The sequence below is a fragment of the Phyllobates terribilis genome, unplaced genomic scaffold, assembly GCF_046119375.1.
Source record: "Phyllobates terribilis strain yellow unplaced genomic scaffold, ASM4611937v1 Scaffold_8__6_contigs__length_399053987, whole genome shotgun sequence".
In the NCBI taxonomy this organism is placed as follows: domain Eukaryota; kingdom Metazoa; phylum Chordata; class Amphibia; order Anura; family Dendrobatidae; genus Phyllobates; species Phyllobates terribilis.
In genome coordinates this window covers 242,228,753-242,250,377 of record NW_027362768.1, presented here as the reverse complement: position 1 = coordinate 242,250,377, position 21,625 = coordinate 242,228,753, and the positions used below count along the sequence as shown (strand labels likewise).

The 21,625-nt window shown below is 44.2% G+C and overlaps 1 protein-coding gene across 1 annotated transcript in view; it reads right to left on the bottom strand.

Annotated features, from left to right (window-relative positions):
- FIRRM (FIGNL1 interacting regulator of recombination and mitosis) overlaps positions 1 to 21,625 on the bottom strand; it is a 134,754-nt gene that overhangs the window by 12,090 nt on the left and 101,039 nt on the right. Inside the window, exons 17-22 of the mRNA XM_073644079.1 lie at positions 19,979 to 20,164; positions 17,830 to 17,952; positions 16,821 to 16,916; positions 16,229 to 16,342; positions 14,605 to 14,709; positions 791 to 871 (exon numbers count right to left, since the gene is read on the bottom strand). Coding sequence (XP_073500180.1) covers positions 791 to 871; positions 14,605 to 14,709; positions 16,229 to 16,342; positions 16,821 to 16,916; positions 17,830 to 17,952; positions 19,979 to 20,164 — 705 coding nt within the window. The remainder of the gene's footprint in view (positions 1 to 790; positions 872 to 14,604; positions 14,710 to 16,228; positions 16,343 to 16,820; positions 16,917 to 17,829; positions 17,953 to 19,978; positions 20,165 to 21,625) is intronic.

Genomic DNA, 21,625 nt, shown 5'->3' with positions numbered 1-21,625 from the left:
GGGCTGGTGATAATGTCATGCTAGGTATTGGAAGGACCCAGCGTACGACGATGGGAAAAAGAAAGGGGGGAGCCCAGCAACTAGGGAAAGGGGGTGTGGAGACCGCTAGGCAGATCTAACAACACCCTGACTCCCCTATCGTCCCTAAAGCGGTTCCGCACCAGAGAGATCACGACTACTATCCACCAAGTTACTCCAAGAAGAAACTGCTAGAACTCCAGACCTGGCGATATACTTCTATTAAAGGCGACTCTGGAGACACTGAGTGCTTTTAAAGACTAAGCTAGGGTGTGTCAATTAGCAGCAGAAGGTGGAGATCACTGCTGGGTCCTAGCGATAGAGGGATACAACTACACTACAGAGATGAAAGGATCAAGAAGGTGTCTGCAAAGCCAAGCGTAGCGACCTTCTACAGCTGGATCCAGAACGACGGTCTGTCAAACCTGATACACCAGGGACATCCGTTGACTACTGAGCATATTATGGAACTTATCAAATGTATTTTTTTTTTAAACGTTCTAAGAAAAACAAGCACAAAATAAAGATCTTCATTTCATCATACTAAAAATAAATACACAAAAAAACTAAATTTTCAGAAAGGTAAAATTTAAAACCGTTTCTTAAACCTTTCCTTATTTTTTCTCAATGTCTTACTAACAACAGTTTAAAAAACAGGCAAGAATTCTACAAATAGATGTGGGGTATTGTCTGGAAAGAGTGATCAGCATGGTGTCCAGTCAGCGATGATTACATGAGAATTATCATCAAAAAGTTAGCAGAAAAAAATTACCTTGTGTAAAAAACACGTAACATAGTTCTTGGTCTCTTCTGATGTGAGACTTTGGGGCACAATTTCTTCATAGCTTGTTTCCTAGAAAATAAGAGCTCCTGGTTAACAAATATATATTGAAGAGGTTTTCCATCTGGATAATATATACTATACATTACAATGTCATCAATTCCAGATCAGTGCAAGTCTGACTACTACGAAGGTTCCTCCTATTCTGTTAACCAACAACATGTGAGCAGCATATTGGTGAAGTTTTAGTAAAGGTTGAACCTTCCAGCTAATATTGTTGTCATTTATCATCTGACAGATAACATCTGATGGGCAGTCTACTAAAATGGCGTCTGACAGATGAGCGTACGAAACAGGAGGTGTGTCATTGAATACAAGAGAACATGCAAACTTCTGGGACCATGGAAGCACTAAACAAACTGGAAAAAAAACAGCATTTTAAAAAATAAGTTCATTGGTAGGTAGCTTTAGGTCAACTTTTAACATACCACTCTTTGCTGTTGGACAACCCCTTTAACTCCTTCACCCCCCAAGCCTGTTTTCACCTTCATGACCAGGCCAATTTTTCAGTTCTGACCTGTGACACTTTATGTTTTAATAACTGTGGAACACTTCATCTTATCCCAGTGATTCTGAGACTGTTATTTTCGAGATATGATGTACTTTTTAGTGGTAAATTTTGTTTGATATGATTTGCATTTATTTATGAAAATATCTAAAATTTAAAGATTATGCAATTTTCAAACTTTGAATTTTTATGCCCTTAAACAAATAGTTATACCACACAAAATAGTTAATAAATCACATTTAACACGTCTGCTTCACAACAGCATTTTTTTTAAATATTTTTTGTTAGAAAATTATAAGGGTTAAAAGTTTATCAACAAAATTTACAAGACCATTTTTTTTTAGGGACCACATTCCATTTGAAGTGACTTTGTGGGGCCTATATGACAGAAAACACCGAAAAGTGACATCATTTTAAAAACGGGACCCCTCAAAGTGCTCAAAACCACTGTCAAAAGCTCGAGAGGCTACGTCATAAACAGAGGGACGAGACAAATGTGTAGTCAGACAACGTTCCGTTGGTCAGAATACCAGGAGGATAGCAGATCAGAGCAGAAGGGGTTAAACAGACGGATGGTCAGAACAACGTCCAAGGTCAGGCAACAGAAAATCAATACACAGAACACAAGGCACAGAGAAACAAACCTCACACAAGCTGAATGTACGTCTGGCAGAGGTCTGGAAGAAACAGCCTAGTTAAGCAGCCTGGCAGTCACCAGGAATAAAGAACATCTGGAAACAACCAGCGCCTCCAAATCCCAGATTGGACAACTGAGCTGTCAATCAACACAATGACAGCTTCAGCACGCCCCTGTACCAGATTGGATGGCTGAGCTGTCAATCAAAGTACTGACAGCTTCAGCATGCCCCTGTACCAGATTAGATGGCTGAGCTGTTAGTAACTGCATTCCAGACACACTGTGGGGTGGAACTGTGACAACCACATTCAAGAAGTTTATTACTCCTTTAAGAGCTTCACCAGAATTAAAGCAATGTGGAAGGAAAAAATGAAAATGTTACCTTTTCCTTAAAAAAAAAAAAAAAAAAAAAAAAAAGCTTTAGCCTCCAATTTTGCATTTTCAAAAGGGTAGCAGGTAGTGATGAGCGAGCATACTCGCAAATACTAGCCCGAGCATCTCAGTACTCGAGATGCTCGGCGCTCGCCGAGTACTTGCGAGATGTTCGGGCGGATGCTCGGATCGCCTCCCTGCATGTTTGGCGCTCTTTACAGAGCCAATGAACATGCAGGGATTGCCTGCCACTCACAGTAATGCCGCAGCCATGTTGATTGTGGCATTACAGTGATTGGCTGGCCGCACAGCGTCATCAGGTCTATATCAGACCTGGCGCCGTCGTGCTCGTCAGTCTACTCCGCAATCAGACAGTGTAGGGAGAGGTGCTGCTGAGCTAGGGAGAGATTTGCTTGTTTGTTAGGTAGTGTATGTAGAACAGAAGCATATTACACATATCCATCTCAACAAACAGTCCTTCTGAGGACTAATCCATCTGCAGAGATATCAGGCAGGCAGTGTATATAGGCAGGCAGTGTATGTAGCACACTGCAGTGCATATAGCACAAGAGGCTACATTCCAGTTCTGTCTGCTGCTGCTGTTAGATATTTCTAGACAAAGGCCCAGGTCTCAGGGGCCAGAAATAATTTATCTTGGATCTTAATCCTTATTATTTGCTTAAAAAGCAATCCAGAGAACACCCTTTTTCTGCGCCATTTGCTTGTTGGCAGTGCAGAATACAGCCAGGTCTTTTCCATATTACAGCGCTAAAAATTCAGCTATGTAAAACTGTGGTTTCTCCATCACACGGATCACATATATGTTTTCAGAAAATACTGCCATTTCTGGCCTCCATTAAAACATTTTTTCAGTGTGTCAGCAAAGTTTTTGACACCGGTTTGCTTTTCAAAATAGTTACCTACAGGCCAGGTATTTAAAACTGTGGTTTCTTTGTCACACGGATCACATATAACTTCGCTCCAAATTCGGCCAATTGTAGTGAGCGTGGAAGATATTGTCCTCCATTTAAAATGGGCAAGGCACGTGGCAAGGGACGGGGAACTGGAAGTGATGGTGCATGCAGAGGCCGAGGCCGTGGGGAAGCTGAAATTATGCCACAACAAACACCCACATCTTCTCGCTCGACCTTCCTGTCCCAATTAATAGGGGACCGCAGAAAACCACTATTGAACCCAGAGCACTGTCAAAATGTTGTTGGTTAGATAGCGGATAATGCTTCCAGTCACTTTGCCACCACCACCACCCTGTCTTCCACAAGGTCAAGTCTCAGTAGCCGTGAGTCTGGATTGCATATTCCTCACCCTGATCCTCCTTCCTCCTACCCTGCCGAGTGCCCGGAGACAAATGGTCCCACAATTGGACACTCCAAAGAGCTGTTCACTTTTCCATTTATAGATTCGGGCCACTCGCTCAGTCCACTTGAAGCGGGGCAAGAGGAGATTGCATGTAACGATGCCCAAATATTTGAGCAGCCACGGTCACACAAAGGCAATGGTGGGAAAGTGTCACAAGAGGTGGACGATGATGAGACACAATTGCCAGAAAGTGCGGGAATGGAAGACGAGGTGGTGGATGATATAGTAACTGACCCAACCTGGCAGGAGGACATGCATAGCAAGGACAGCAGCACACAGGGGAGGGGAGGCAGAGCACCCCAAAAGGCAGGAAGAAGGAGTGTGGGGGCCGCAGACAGAAGGCAGGCAACCTTTCCCCGTAACACCAACACAAAGGAAGTTGCCAGTACAACTGTTAGGTCTTCCCGAGTCTGGTTGTTTTTTAAAGACTCTGCCGATAACCCCAAAAAGGCCATTTCCACCACCTGCCAGGCCAGCATCAGCAGGGGTGGCAAAACTACCAGCCTGACCACCACCAGCATGATCAGACACATCGCAGCAAAGCACCAGACTTTGTGGGCCAAACCCGAGGGTCCAGGAACAGTGCCTGCGGGTGGCACCACTGCTTCTTCCGCTGTTGTGCATGCAAGCCAATCGCCTGTCCATGGTGCATGCGAAGATGCCGCCTGCCCTGTACCTGTCCTTGCACACGCCCAAGTAGCAACATAAGGAAGCACGTCCACTTCCTTGTCCCAGCGCAGCGTTCAGTTGTCCATACCCCAGTCCTTGGAACGCAAGCGCAAATACGCAGCCAACGCCCCACAGGCCACACTACTAAATTCCCACATTTCGTGACTGCTTGCACTCTAAATGTTGCCTTCTAGGCTCGTGGAGACGGAAGCATTCCACAACCTGATGGCGGCGGATGTCCCTCGGTACCCAGCCGCTACTATTTCTCCCATGTGCCATCCCTGCATTATACAAGCACGTGTCCCAAAACATTAGCCGTGTCCTCAACAACGCAGTTACCGGGAAAGTCCACCTAATCACGAACACGTGGACAAGTGCTTGTGGGCAGGGACAGTACATCTCGCTGACGGCACACTGGGTTAACATAGTTAAAGCCGGGACCCAGATGTTAGTAAGGATTTGTGAGCAGAAAAGGGCAGTTGTTGAGTACCAGCATTAACAAGGCGTATGTATTCAGTTCAGACTCCACACATAAGACCTTAGGAGTGGACATGGATGTCAGACATATGTACCATCCTCCAAAACTTTGAGGACTCCACCAAGATGGTGAGCGGCGATGACGTCATAATTAGAGTCACCATCCCGCTTCTCTGTCTTCTGAAACGCTCTCTGCTCACAATCAAAGAGGATGCATTACAGGCGGAGGACGATGGAGCAAGGAACCATACAAGGTGATTACACACAGACCAGCCTCATCTCATTCCAACGTGGATTGGGTGACAATGAGGAAGACGAGGAGAAGGAGGAAAAACAGGAGCTAGTTTCATGCGCTATAGACGGTACTACCTGCACAACTGTCATATCGTCTGTTCAGCGTGGATGGCCTGAGGACAGAGAGGAGGAGGAGGAGGAGGAGGAGGAGAGCATGGTCAGTCGTCCTCTTGGTGAGGACACGGAAGTCTTGCCTGTTAGCAGTCTGGCACGCATGGCTGAGTTTATGTTATGCTGCCTTTCCCATGACCCTTGCGTTCTCAAAATTTTGGGTGATAGTCATTACTGGTTGGTAACACTTCTTAGACCCACGCTACAAGGAGAACTTTATATCTCTTATTCCTGAAGCGGACAGGTGTACAAAAATGGGGCAGTACCAGAAGGCCCTTGTTGCGGAACTATTAAAAAAATTCCCATCCGAAAACGCTGGCGGCAGAGGTCACAGTTCGTTGGACAACCAAGGACTACAGGCGAGAGAGACACAACTCTAATCCAGCAGAAGCAGGGGAACACTGTCAAAGTTCTGGGAGAATTTTCTCAGCCCCTCCCATTGCACAGGCATTGAGGCCAGGAGTATTCTCACAAGGAGTGCAAAATTTGGGAACATGCTGAGGGAGTACCTTGCCGACCGTACGAACGTCCTCCATGATTCCTCTGTGCCTTATAATTGCTGGGTATCCAAGCTGGATAAGTAGACTGAACTGGCTCTCTACGCCTTGGAGGTCCTGGCCTGCCTGTGCCGCTAGTGTTTTATCAGAGCGGGTTTTTAGTGCCACTGGTGGAATTATAACTGATAAGCGCATCTGCCTGTCAACTGAAAAGGATGACAGGCTGGCTCTTATAAAAATGAACGAGGGCTAGATTGGGCCAGACTTCTCAACACCACCGAATGACAGCAGCGTAACATAAACTCAAATCCAGTGTCTTTTTTTGGCAGGTGTATTCTCATGCACCTTTTCACACCCACACATGGGTATACGCTCCCTGAATTTGGCTATTTGATCTTGTCCTCCTCCTTCTCAACCACCATATCACCAGGATGACTGTGGTCAGTGATGCAACACCCACATAATTTTTTAAAGGGTGTTTATGATGCCCGTAAAAAAATTTTTGTTATACAGTATGTTCATGTATACCACTGAGGGGTAAATGTTTGTCAGCCCATACACTTAGTGCATGGGCATTACAAGTATAGGAGACCCGCTCTTTTCTAATGGGACCATTTTTTTATGAGGTCCTCCTCCACGTCTCTTCCAAGGGGCATTGGAGTGCCTCCCAATTTTTGGGAACCCTTGCATTCACTGCATAGGCAAACACAATGGGAGACCCACTTCCTAATAATGGGAACATTTTTTCATGAGGCCCTCTATGTCTCTTCCAAGGGGCATTGGAGTGCCTCCCAATTTTTGGGAACCCTTGCATTCACTGCATAGGCAAACACAATGGGAGACCCACTTCCTAATAATGGGAACATTGTTTTCAGGAGGCCCTCTGACCTCCACATCTCTTCCAAGGGGCATTAGAGTGCCTCCATATTGTTGGCAACCCTTGCATTCACTGCATAGGCAAACACAATGGAAGACCCACTTCCTAATAATGGGAACATTATTTTCAGGAGGCCCTCTGACCTCCACGTCTCTTCCAAGGGGCATTGGAGTGCCTCCAAACTTTTGGCAACCCTTGCATTCACTGCATAGGCAAACACAATGGGAGACCCACTTCCTAATAATGGGAACATTGTTTTCAGGAGGCCCTCTGACCTCCACGTCTCTTCCAAGGGGCATTGGAATGCCTCCAAATTTTTTGCAGCCCTTGTATTCACTGCATAGGCAAACAGTATGGGAGACCCACTTCATAATAATGAGAACATTGTTTTCAGGAGGCCCTCCTCTAAGTCTCTTCAAAGGGGTATTGGGGTGCATCCAAATTTTCAAAGGGGTATTGGGGTGCGTCCAAAATTTTGGCCAGCCCTGCCACTCACTGCATACGCAATAATAGGAGACCCACTCTTTAGTAATGGGAACAATAAAGCATAGCCAGCTGATGGCTCTCTAAGAATAGTGAGGGCCGCCTGATGGCCCTATAAAAATAGGTTTGGTGACTTTCAAGTCCCTCCTTCATAAATTAAACAGGATGTGTCTGATCATGTCTCACACACCACATGGCCAGATAAGGTTGTAAAATGTTAAAATTACATTGTCACTGTTGAAAGCAATACAAAAGTGCAAAAACGCATCAAAAACGCTACGTGTGAACATAGCCTATGGTGTGGAGGAGTATTTTTGTTTTGGGTTATTTATTTTGCCTTATATACAAGTCATTACCCTGGAAAGCATGTTCCTTAACATATTTCCCAGGAAAATCCATTTTGGTTTTGTTTTTTGTATGTTTTATTGTGAGTCCGTAAAAGTGGCGTAATACCTCTGACAACATTGTTGACAGCAGTGACCTGGGAGTCAGAAATGCTTCCATGGGTCTTCCCCATGCTGTTCCCATGCCATTTGAGCACTGTTCCCATCGATTAGGGCAATTCTTAGGCCCTCTGCAGACCGCCGGGGGGAGCCGCCTGAAAAATGCTCGAGTTTCCCATAGACATACATTGGGCTCGTTGCTCAGGTCGAGCACCCAAGTATTCCAATGTGCTCGACCCGAGCAACGAGCACCCGAAAATGGACCACACAATTTGTTGTGCAGTTTCTCCTGAGTACATCGATACCCCATATGTGGTGGAAAATTACTGTTTGGGCGCAGGGCAGGGGTCAGAAAAGAAGCAGCACAATTCAACTTTTAGAGCGCAAAATTGGCCATGTCATGTTTGCAGGGCCCCTGATGTGCCTAAACAGTGGAAAGCCCCCATAAGTTACCTTATTTTGGAAACTACACCCCTCAGGGAACTTATCTAGAGGCATGATGAGCACCTTGAATCCACAGGTGCTTCACCGAATTTTATAACATTGAGCCGTGAAAATAAAAAAACACATTTTCCAGCAAAAATGTTGCTTTAGCCCCAAATTTTTTCTTTTCACAAGGGTAACAGGAGAAAATGGACCACAAAATCTGTTATGCGATTTTTCCTGAGTACGCCAATACTACCATATGTGGTGGAAAACTACTGTTTGGACACATGGCAGAGCTCAGAAAAGAAGAAGCGCCAATTGAATTCTGGAGCACAATTTTGGCTGGAATGTCACATTTGAAGCCCATGACATACCAAAGCTGCAGAAACCCCCACAAGTGACCTCATTTTGTAAACTACACCTTGAGGAATTACCATATTTTTCGGACTAGAAGACGCACTTTTTTCCTCCAAAATTTTGTAGGAAAGTGTGGGGGGGGGGGGGGGTGTGTCTTATAGTCCGATATATATATTCTCTGGCTCTGGGTGGTGGGGGGTGTGGGAGGAGCGGCAGCAGCCTGCTGCAGCCTACACTGTGCCCGCTACTAAAGAAAATGAACATTCACTGCTCCCCAGGCTCCCAGTGAATATTCATTTTCTTAATAGCGAGCACAATGTACCTGCAGAGTGGCTCATGGTATGCATGGTACCGTTCATCCCTCATCCTGGTATGTATGGCACCCATCATTCCTCTCTCTGGTATGTATGGCCCCCCTCATCCCTCTTTTTGGAATGCTTGGCACCCCGATTCCCATCACGCTGCACACAAAAAAACAATCATACTCACCTCCTCCAGTGCTGCGTTCTGCTCTGCTGCCGACAGAGATCTCACTGAGTGAACCGCGCATGGCGTAACTGCCATGCGCCCTCACACTGTGAGATGCTGTGCCGGAATAGTCACTGCTCCCCACGCCGGGACTGTGTGCACGGGGAACAGTAACCATTCACTCTCCTAATAGCGCGCACACTGTACTCGCAGCGCGGCCGCCATTAAAGACCATGGATATTCTCACAACCCATGGGAGTGGATTGTAGTGAATATTCATGGTCTTTAATAGCGGGCACACAGACCTCAGAGCGGCAGCAGGAGCCGTGCTGTGGGTACAGTGTGCGCGCTATCAAGGAGAGTGAATGCTGCACACAGTCCCGGGCGTGGGGAGCAGGGACTATTCTGGCACAGCATCTCACAGTGTGAGGGCGCATGGCAGTTACGCCATGCGAGGCTCACATAGTGAGATACCTGTCGGCAGCAGAGCAGGACGCAGTGCTGGAGGAGAGGAGGTGAGTATGATTGCTTATTTTTTGTGTGCAGCGTGATGGGGATCAGAGGGTGCCAAGCATACCAGAATGAGGGGTGCCAAGCATGCCAGGATGAGGGGTGCCATACATACCAGGATGAGGGGTGTCATACATACCAGGATGAGGGGGGGCCATACATTCCAGGAAGAGGGGTGAAGCAGGGCTGTGGAGTCGGAGCCCATTTTGGTGGAGTCGGAGTAGGTATAAAATGGACCAACTCCGACTCCTAAAATATATAATAAAATATAATAAATTGGGTACAATAGTTCAATGCAGTTTGTGAGGAATATTTTTTCATAAGAATTTGGGAAAGTTATGAAATGTCCTACAAATGTCTGTCTTATTCCTGATCTAAGGGTCTAGACTTTTAGCTGAGATGAATCTGTGCTACAGTAAATTTATCACTTAAACATGAGCCATGTATGAGGGAGTCGGGGTCGTGGAGTCGGAGTCATGAAAATTGAAGAGTCGGAGGTTTGGCTTACCAACTCCACAGCCCTGAAATGAAGGGTGCCATACAAACCAGAAAGAAGGATAAGGGGTGCCATACATACCAGCAAGAGGGATGAGGGGTGCCATACATACCAGAAAGAGGGATGAGGGGGGCCATACATACCAGGATGAAGGGTGCAATACATACCAGGAAGAGGGATGAGGGGGGGCCAAACATACCAGAATGAGGAATGAAGAGTGCCATGCATACCAGGATGGGATTGAGGGCCACGTATAACAGGAAGGAGTGAGCCATATATACCAGGATGGGGGATATTAACAGAATTGGGGGACATTACCCTTATAACAGTGTCAGCAGCAGAGGGCATCATGACCACAGTTTTTGCCTAATTTTTTTTTCTATTTTCCTCCTCTAAAACCTAGGTGCGTCTTATGGTCCGGTGCATCTTACAGTCTGAAAAATACGGTAATCTAGGGGTGCAGTGAGCATTTTTAACCCTCAAGCGATTCACATAATTGTATAACATTGGGCTGAGAATGAAAAATTATAAATTTTTCTCCCTTGCTTGTCGTTTTTAATATGATGCAATAAAGAAGCAATTTTTTTACAAACCGGTAAGTGCTATTTCTCCTGCTTTGAATATTTTTTCCACTAAAATGTTGCTTTGGCCTCAATCCTTCAAAAGGGATAATAGGAGAAATTACGTAACAAATTGTATGGTCCGTTTTCTCCTGAGTGCGCCAATACTCCATATGTAGTCAAAAACTACTTTTGAGGCACAGTGCAAAGCTCAGAAGGGAAGGAACGCCATATTGGAGTGCAGAGTTTGCTGGTATGGTTTGGGGGTTCCATGTCACATTGGCAGAGACCAGATGTGAAAGAACAGCAGAACCCCTCCATAAGTGACCCCATTTTACAAACTACACCCCTCAATAATTCATCTAGGGGTGCAGTGAGCATACTGACACCACATGTGCCTCACAGAATTTTATACCATTAGGCGGTGAAGAAAGAATAATTACATTTTTACAGCTAAAATGTTGTTTTAGCCCCAAGTTTTTAATTTTTATAATGACTGAAAGGAAAAAATGGATCTCACAGTCCGTTGTGCAGTTCCTACTGAGTGCGCCAATACCCTACCTGTAATCGTGAACTACTTTTCAGGCACAGTGGAAAGCTCAGAAGGGAAGGAGCGCCATATTATAGTGCAGATTTTACCTTTATGGTTTGTGGGTGCTATGACCCACTGGAAGAACCCCTGAGGTGCCAGAACATTGTCCCATAAGTGACCCCATTTCAAAAACTGCACCTCTCAATGAATTCATCTAAGGGTGCAGTGATCATGTTGATATCATGGGTGTGTCACACAATTGTATACCATTGGGCAGTGAAGAAAAAAACATTACCGTATTTTTTGCACTATAAGACGCACCGGACCATAAAATGCACCACAAATTTTGAAGTGGAAAATAGAAAAAATTATTTTTTATAAGATGGGGGTCGGTCTTATAGTCTGAATAGTTATCTTACCTAGGGAGTGGTGGAGCAGGGTTCACAGAAGGCAGGGTTCCTCAGGAAGCCGGTGTAAGTGGAAGAATGCTGCAGACCCGGGGTGCTCCAGCTGCGGGGAGTTGATGTGGTGCTGGATTGTAGGAAGCAGGGCCCTCCGTTCTCTCCCTCAGGAACCCCGGGTGAGATGCTGCGGGGCCAGTATCTGGCTGTTGGCGGTGAGGCAGAGCGGCATGCGCTGCTTTTCCGGTGGCCGCGGCCATCTTACTGAAGTCATGGGCCTCAGGGAAACGGCTGCCAAGCTCCCAGTCTGAGCATGCGCGGGCTCGGGTGGCTACTTTCCTGTAGATCACGGCTTTAGGAAGATGGCCGCGTAAAAGCAGCGCATGCCGCTCTGCCTCACCGCCAACAGCCAGACAATTTCAATTACAATTTCTCCTGAGCACGCCGATACCCGGATATGTGGGAGAAAACTGTTTGGGCGCACGTCGGGGCTCGGAAGGGAATTCGTGACGTTTTAGAAAACAGACTTTGATGGAATGGTCAACGGGTGTCATGTCATGTTTGCAGAGCCCCTGATGTGCCTAAACAGTGTAAATGCCGAACAAGTACCCCCTTTTTGGAAACTAGAATGAAGTTATCTAGATGTGTAGTGAGCACCTTGAACCCCAAGGTGCTTCACAGAAAACTTGCTAAAACAAAATCAATTTTTTCCCACAAAAATGTTATTTTAGCAAAAAAAATATATTTTCCAAATGGTAACAGGAGAAAGTGGACCCTAAAATGCGTTGTGCAATTTCTCCTGAGCACACAGATACCCCATATGTAGTCGAAAACTACTTTTGAGGCACAGTGCAAAGCTCAGAAGGGAAGAAGTGCCATATTGGAGTTCATATTTTTCTGGGTTGGTATGACGGTGCCATATCACATTGGCAGAGCCCTTAAGGTGCCAAAACAGCAGAACCCCCCGTAAGAGACCCTATTTTACAAACTAAAGCCCTCAATGAATTCATCTAGGGGTGCAGTGAGTATGTTGACACCACATGTGCCTCACAGAATTTTACACCATTGGGCCGTATAGAAAGAATAATTACATTTTTACCATCAAAGTTTTGTTTTAGCCCCAGATTTTACATTTTCACACTGGGAAATGGGTAAAAATGGCACCAAAATTTGTCACACAATTTTTCCTGAATGTAGAAATACCCCATATGTGGGTGGCTGTACAGTACTGCTTAGCCACACGGTGAGACTCGGGAGGGATGGAGCGCTATCTGCCTCCTGGAGCGTAGATATTCCTAAAATAGTATGCAGACTCCATATACACAGCTCCTACGTAATTCAAATGAAACCCAAGGGATCCATTCACTATAATGAGACAGCAGAGTTAGGCCTCTTTCACACGTCCGTGTTTCCAGTACTAGTGGTGACAGTTTCCACACGTACCGGAGACACACACACGCAGACCCATTCAAATGAATGGGTCTGTGCACATGTCAGTGTGTTTCCATGGACAGTGTGTTCGTGGGCAAAACTCGTTGACATGTCTGTTTTTTTCGAGCTGCACGGGCCGCAAAATGTCCCACGCTGATGACGCATGGATGACATCCGTGTGTCACGTACCGGCGCCAGGGAATTAGTGTACAGTTAGCGCTGTTCCCAAGCACTGGGTGCTGAATGCTGCCCTTATCATTGTCCCCTGCTTGTGCTGAGATCAGCGCGAGCAAGGGACAATGCTGAGAGTAGTATTCTGCTCCAGCTGTGTCCAGTTGTAAAAATAATAAAATAAAAAAAATCCTTATACTCACCTGTCCCGAAATGTCCCCCACTTTACTCTACGTGACCGCTCACGAAGAGGAGCCAGGGAGAATAACTCGCTTGCTGGAGCGAGTCATTCTCCCCGGCGTGAGCAGAAGATGGGTTACAGCGGTAGACATCTTTGGACAGGTGAGTATAAGGATTTTTTTTATTTTCTTATTTTTACACCAGCACACAACGGGAGCAACTATGTCCCTTGCTCGCGCTGATCACAGCGCCGGCAGGGGACAATGATGAGGGCAACGTTCAGCACCCGGCGCTTGGGGCGCTAACTGTACAGCTGATTCCAAGGCGCCGGGTACGTGTGCTCCTGATGTGGCACACGGTTTTCAAACATGTGCACACGGACATACATCTCCGGTACTGTTTTCTCCGATACCGGAAAGATTAGGACGTGTGAAACCGGCCTTACTCTGGACTCCGTCTGGCCTCTGTTTAGCGGTGTCCTATTTTTCAAAGGTTTACAACACCGTGGTCGACGGCAGTTTTATGCACGCCTAATAAAAAGACTGACATTGTGGGATCACAGGCCAGATGGCGTCCACGGTTAGTCCATCTGCCTCATTATAGCGCGCTTTTACACAATAAAAACTATTTTATAGAAAAAAAAATTTTTGTTTGCATCGCTTTAGTCTGAGAGCTATAACTTTTATTTTTCGGCTGATGGAGCTGTATGGCGGCTTGTTTTTTGCGGGACAAGATGACATTTTCAGCGGTACCATTTTTATTTACATTCGTCTTTTTGATCGCGCTTTATTCCACTTTTTGTTTGACTGCATGATGATAAAGAACAGATTTTTGCTTTGTTTTTTTAATTAGGGTTAACTAGTGGGACTGTTTTATAGGTCAGTTCGTTCTGGAAGCGGCGATGGGTACAATAGATATATATATATATATATATATATATATATATATATATATATATATATATATATGTTTATTATTTTTTTTTACTTTTTTTCCCCACTTTTTCACTTAGTCCCACTATGGGATTTTCACTTTCTGCAGGCTGATCACAGTTATAAGGTATAGCAGTGCAGGATCACTGCTATACCTTGCAAGCTGTCAGCTCTGCAGACACAAGTAGTTTGATCATCCACTGCGCGTGATCAAACTAGCTTGCTAGTGCCTGGTGAACTGGATGTCGTCATCGACATTGGGCCACCATGGCAACAATTGAGACACCGCAATGACGTCGTGGGGTCTCCAATCCAAGAGCAGAGGGGATTTGGTCCCTCTGCTCACTAAATGTTGCAATTGCAGCATTTAGGGGTTAAAGTGACGGGAGAATCAACTGATGCCAGGCGGCGATCGCGCCCGCACAGCTACTTGGTTTATAATGCCCAGGGCACAGGGACGTACTATTACGTAGCATTTCAGAAATGGGTTAAAGGAAGAAACGTTACATAATAAAAGTACTTTAGTTTCCAAATACCTCAGCAAACTGTGTGAAAGCCTCTAATGCATGTTGTTTAATAATCCACGTTTTATCTGAAAGGAGCATTGAGAATAAGACTGAGACCTTTGACAGTACGGCAACCTGAAAATTGGAAAAGAAGAAAGACTCCTGAATCATAACAGTCAAGAATACATAATAATAATCTTTATTTTTATATTGTGCCAACATATTCCACAGCGCTTTACATACATTATCATTGCTGTCCCCATTGGGGCTCACAATCTAGATTCCCTATCAGTGTGGAAACCGGAGAACCTGGAGGGAACAGACGCAAACATGGGGAGAACATGCAAACTCCTTGCAGATGTTGTCCTTGGTGGGATTTGAACCCAGGACCCAAGCGCTGCAAGGCTGCAGTGCTAACCACTGAGCCACCGTGCTGCCCATACATGACAAACCATAATATCATGCTGATGGTAACAAACTTACTGGTAAATTTGGAGTTTTAAAAGAGTCGTCAGGTAAAAAAAGTTATCACCTATCCATAGAATAGGTAATGATATTGATCAGTGAAGGTCTGACCGCTGGGACCCTAACCTATCAGCAGAACGAGGAACTTTTACCCCATCAGAATAGAGCAGCACTGTGCCTTCATTAATTTCCTATAGGGCTGCTGAGCATTGCCCTCTGTATTTTCCGGCAGCCCCATAGAGAATGAATGGAGCTGTGATTGTGTGTCTGACCTGCCGCATTATGTAGTAAAGGGGATTCTGCCGATCGGTGCGCTTTTCAGCGGTGGGACACTGACCGACCAAGTTAGCACATATCCGGCGGATAGCTGATAACATGTTTTAAGCAGAAAAACCCTTTAATCTCCCTTAAACGTTACACAGTAGTTTCCATCAATCACTACCTCACTGAGGATGCATGCTTTTAAGAGCATATATTCCCAGTTGAGGAGACATGGTTTACTTCTGGATGTGGGAATGTTAAAGGGTTGTCTTGGAATAACCTTTTCTTATGGCCTATACCAGGGATAGTTCATCAATTTCAGACTGCTGGCGGTCCGGTACCCCCACAAGTCAGCTAGCTGTTACCTGCTCTGGCCGGATGTAAACAACTGTTTAGTGGCCACGCCTGAGTACTGTGCCCTATCTCCTATATAGAGTTGCACCCCCTCCGATGTGATATTCATCAGCCAACCTATGAACTGGTCATCAATACCTTAGTCCCAGATAACCTCTTTAACCTTTAGAAAATGAGAAACCATCTCAGATATGAATGTAATAAACTGTTAAAATGAATAAGTCAAACAAATTAGCATTACAGCAAGTATCAGGATGAGGACCTCATTGCAACTAATCTTAAGAAATGTCCACCATAAGAAATGTAAGCCAGTTAGGCCTGCAGTAGATTTCTGTTGTAATTTACCACACTTTTGAGGCATAAATGATTTGTTTGCTAAACTTGCCCCCTCCCAGATGAGCTCTACCCACTTTCCAAAATGTTGCTGGAGCTGGACGAGACTGATGGGAAAAAAATCAAATGCTGCCAAATTTATACACATCTTCGAGTTGTGCGACACTTTTAGAAACATTTCAGACTGTTTTATGGATTGGGGCAAACACTTGCACAAATTATATTTTGATGTAGAAGCTACCTGGATTTCCTGGGGTATAGTAATTCTTCCAAGAAGTAATAAAAAATCTAAGACATCCAATTTAACATGTGACGGGGCTTCTTCTTCACACAGGGATGAAATCAATGAAATCACCTTAAAAATAACAAATGAAATGATTCTTTAAGTATTATGTAGAGCTGTCATTTATCACATAGAAATGGCAGCGTAACATGTAGTATCAGGCCAGTTTAGGAAATCATGTTCTATAAGACTGCACAGTAAAATCAGGAGCTAGGCACAAAGCCATGTAACACTTAGGTGACTTTCATAACAGTACACCTTTTTTAGGCTTAAGATTGAGTGTGATTCACCAGTTCTTTGAGATTTACTAGTTGTCCTATTTCAATTCATGGCTGTCATGTGCAAGAGCAAAATATTGATTCCTACGGCCAATATACAATTGCTTATGCTCCAGCTATAAAGTCATAGAGGTGCGTATAAAGCTTTTTTTTTTTAAACAAAATCAGGTATTCAAACTTCTCAAACTCTGTAAATTTCAATAAAGAAATCATGTTAAATTCATTGGCAGGTTCTTGGCATTGTCATGGCATAAATTAAGAGAAGGGCGTACCTGTGTTAGCATGGGAGGTTCTACCTTTTTTATAACAAATTCAAACAAATCCAAAATATGGCAGATCATTTCTAGCAAGGAAGGTTGTCCAGCAATCTAGTAAAAATAGCAAAAAGTTACTGAAGTGCTACAATCTGATAAATGTTCTTTTATACACATCTACCCTGATATAAAGGCTTTTAATCTTGAAAAGAAATGGCTTTTACTCAATGAATAGCATTGTATTTGTGAGAAAAGTTAGGCACGTTTCTAGAATACATTTCTCAGTGGTGCTGTATGGTGGCCATTGTTGTGGTGTCTGTGGGGTGATGAGGCCCAGAGCAATGGGGCTTTCCCTGGCAGCATGGGTGTTGTGATGGTAGTCACACAGTGCTGCACCTAGCAGATCCAGTACACAACAAGAGGTCACCATGTCACGGCAGTGGACTATGACCTTCATGTTCACATTTGAGAACTGTGCTTAGCTGCAGTAGATCAGTGTAAAATATTGTGATGTGCGGTCAATTAAATAGTCTGTCTTTCCTTTTTTATGCTTGGTAACCAGCACAGTAACCATTTGGCTCAGGTGTTTTAATTTACCACAAGACTTCAAAAATGATCCTGTCTTCTTATCAGTTGGTTGCCAGAGACCACGTGGAAAGGGGAATTTTGAGATCACTCCACTTGGTGTTCCTGGTGTATAGCAGCCATTGTTGTGCGGTGTCAGTAGAGTCGTGAAGGCTTTGCCTGGCAGCATCGGTGCTATTGGGCTCGAGTCTTTCTCCCTACGGATACGGTGTCACAGCGGTGGTGGCCGCCATGCAGTGCTTCAGACGTGGCAATGGGCTTATGCACTTTGATCAAAATGTTAACCAAGGACCTCATATTCTTTTATGAAAAAATGTGCATTGATCTGAAATAGATCTATGTATAACCGCTGCTCCTTCTTGCTTGGAAAGGGAGCAGCAGTTATACCTCCAATTCTGAATGAATTATCCTGCATAATAAATGACATGTCATCAGTCCTCACCTGCTTCATGCTAAGAAGTGACCACAGCTGAGAAATAATGTCCATCACATCACACTGCTGTTGTGCGTTCAGGTGCCTTTCAAAGGAATAGCATGCCGTCCGCATTGCTGAAAGGGACACATTCTGCGAATAGACGTAAGATGTTAACCATAGTTTATTTATTTATTTTACTCACTTAGGCTGAGTTCACACGATGCGTTTTTAATGCGTTTCCGCGGCGTTTTTGCAGTTGCGGAAACGCATGAAAAACGCATGGTAGAAGGGCAGCAATGTTCCCCAATTGAAATCCGCATGTGCTGTGCCCATGATGCGGATTTTTCCGCAGCGTAAACGCTGCGCTCAAAAATCCGCAGCATGTCAATTAATTTTGCGGAAACACTGCTTTTTTGGCGCCATTGACTTGCATTAGACCGCATGGAATCCGCATCACTGTATATGTTGATGCGCTTTTCATGCGGTCTAATGTGCAGATGGTACCCAGGTGTGGAGGAGAGGACTCTCATCCAGACCCAGGTACAATTAAAAAAAAAAGAATAAAATAAAAAATATATGTATACTCACCTTCTGACGGCCCGCGCAGCGCTACTGCTTGGTTCCCGGCACTTCCGGGTTGAATGAAGAAGGACCTTCGCTGACGTCAGAGTCATGTGACGGGTCAAGTGACGCTGACGTCGGCAGGTCCTAAAGTCTTCACTGCCGGCAGCCGGGACCGAGCGAAGCAGGACACTTGGGGCCATCAGAGGGTAAAGTATATATTTATTTTTTGACATTCACACACTATATAAATCCATGCCGGTTGCATGGATTTATATAGTGTGAAGTTGACAAGCACTTTCCATGTGATGCTAAAATCGCTTGGGAAGCGCTTGTCAACCCGCATGCGGAAATGAAAGTGAAGAACACTTCACTTCCGCATGTCCCTGGCAGGAAACCGCATGTACAATCCGCATGCGTTTTTTCCTGCCAGGCAGATGCAGAAATGCTCAGGAAAAAATCCTGAGCATTTCTGCATCGTGTGCACATACCCTTACATAGCGCCATTAATTCCACAGCGCTTTACAGACATCATCATCATCACTGTTCCCATGAGACCCACAATCTACATTCCCTATCAGTATGTCTTTGGAGTGTGGGAGGAAACCGGAGAACCTGGAGGAAACCCACACAAACACAGGGAGAACATACAAACTCCTTGCAGATGTTGTCCTTGGTGGGATCTGAACCCAGGACCCCAGTGCTGCAAGGCTGCAGTGCTAACCCACTGAGCCACCGTGCTGCACTAATTCACATAATACAGATACTCAGTTACCTGAAAAGCAGCAAACATGTTCCACCTTTGAGTAGAAAGATATTCCAGCAATTAGACGTCTTTATGTAAACTTCAATAGCCCCCAAATAGAAAATCTATACATTACATATTACAAAAATTACAATATATTTTAGGATTCTCTTCTCTTCCCCCAAGGTTTAAGAGTACGATATTAATACAATGCAGTATTCTACATCATATGAAGGGCCAGCAACGACAATCATTGCTGAATCTTGTGCATCAGCAACTGAAAGCAGCATTTCATTGTGGTGACTGAAGGCTGAGGACAGCATCATTGCGAGGATACATTTAGGATTTTTTCAATAATCGTAACACCGGTAACAGTGATAGAGAACTGAGGGGTAATCAAAGGAAGAATTTTACAAAGTAACTATTGTTTCAACTTGTATCAAGGAAGAGCTGTAATTACCAACAGGGGGAGAATGTATATTTTTCGTGACAGGGGTGTGCCTAAGTATTTTCGTTGCCAAGTAGAATTTTAAGGTATTTTTTGGTAAAATAACCTCATCCCTCACACATACAAAAGGAACACTAGTGTAAAGTACTGGGTAGGTTACTTACAATGCTTATAGAGTCAGTTACACAAAACCAGTATAGAAAGGAGAGCAAGTGTCAAAGGCCACGTTCACACGTTCAGTATTTGGTCAGTATGTTACCTCAGTAAGCCAAAACCAGGAGTGGGACAGTCAGAGGAAAAGTATAATAGAAACACGTCACCACTTCTGTATTTTTCACCCACTCCTGGTTTTGGCTTGCAGATACTGAGGTAAAATACTGACCAAATACTGAACGTGTGAACATAGCCGAACAGAAACTTACCAACCGCTTTATGTCCTCAAGTGTGAACTTGCTCTGAAGTAATTTTCGGCATAGGGACAATGCCGTTGTGAACAGGCCAGTTTGAACCTTTAGTCTCAAAGCACTTGGTAGGGCTGACAGGGAAACATGCTGCCACAAAGATATATTTTCTTCTTGTGTTGGGGAGAACTTTTTGATAAACTCCACCTAAAATAAAAAATAAAAAACATTTTAGGACCTCACTTAGTAATACCCTAAAATATTATAGATAACATCTGTGCACCACTGGTGCAAAAAAAGTAATATTTCTCTGCTCTTTGATGCTCATATGCACTGTCATTTTAAATAGCTTATATTTAAAGGGAATCTGTCAGCAGGATTTCACCCCCAAACGATATATATGTGCATGTAGTTATTTCAAAGACAATTCCAGCAGTGTCTCTACATGGCCAGTCAGTTCCTCCGATACTGAGAAATCAGTGATTTAAATGATAAGCAAATGAGGCCGAAGAGCTATTTGTAAATTTGAATCCTCTGTCACTTCAGCTCTATTCCACGCAAGGTGGACTGCTTGACGTTTTGAACGCAAAATTTCCTGAAATCAAAAGGGGACACCATGTTGCGTTTGGAGAGCCCCTGATGTGCCTAAGACCTCTCAAAGAATGTATCTAAATATGTAGTGAGCATCTTAAACCCCCAGGTGCCTCACAGAAGTTTGTAATGTAGAGCCATGAAAATAATAATAAAAAAAATATCACATTTTTCCCACAAAAAAGTTCTTTTACCCCAAAATTTACATTTTCAAAAAGGTAACAGGAGAAAATGCACTGTACAATTTGTTGTGCAATTTCTCCTGAGGTCACAGATACCCAATATGTGGAAGAAAAACTACTGTTTGGGCGCACAGCAGGACTCGGAAGGGATGGAGCGCCATTTTACTTTTTGAACGCAAAATTTGCTGGAATCATTAGCGGACGCCATGCTGCGTTTGGAGAGCCCCCAATGTGCCTAAACAGTGTAAACCCTTCCACAAGTGACCCCATTTTGGAAACTAGACTCCTAAAGTAAGAAGTTTATAACGTAGAGCTATAAAAATAAAAAATCCCATTTTTCCCACAAAAAATGTTCTTTTAGTCCCAATTTTTTTTTATTTTCACAAGGGTAACAGGAGAAATTACACCATACAATTTGTTGTGCAATTTCTCCTGAGTACACCAATACCCCATATGTGGCCGAAAACTTTTGAGGCACATTGGAAAACTCAAAAGGGAAGAAGCACCATACTGGAGTTCAGATTTTGCTGGAATAGTTTGAGGGTGCCATGTCACATTGACAGTGCCCCTGAAGAGCCAGAACCGCAGAAACCTTAAATTATGTAATTTTACAAACTACACCTCTCAATGAATTAATCTAAGGGTGCAACGAGCATGTTGACACCACATGTATGGGTGGAGAAGAATGAATAATTACATTTTTACAGCTAAAATGTTGTTTTAGCCCAAATTTTTATAACGGCTAAAAAATTGACCTTTCAGTTTGTTGTTGTGCAATTTCTCCTGAGTACGTCCATACCCTACATATAATAAGGAACTACTTTTAAGGCACAGTGCAATACTCAGAAAGGAAGGAGCGTCATAATTTAGTGCAGATTTTACTGTTGTGGTTTGA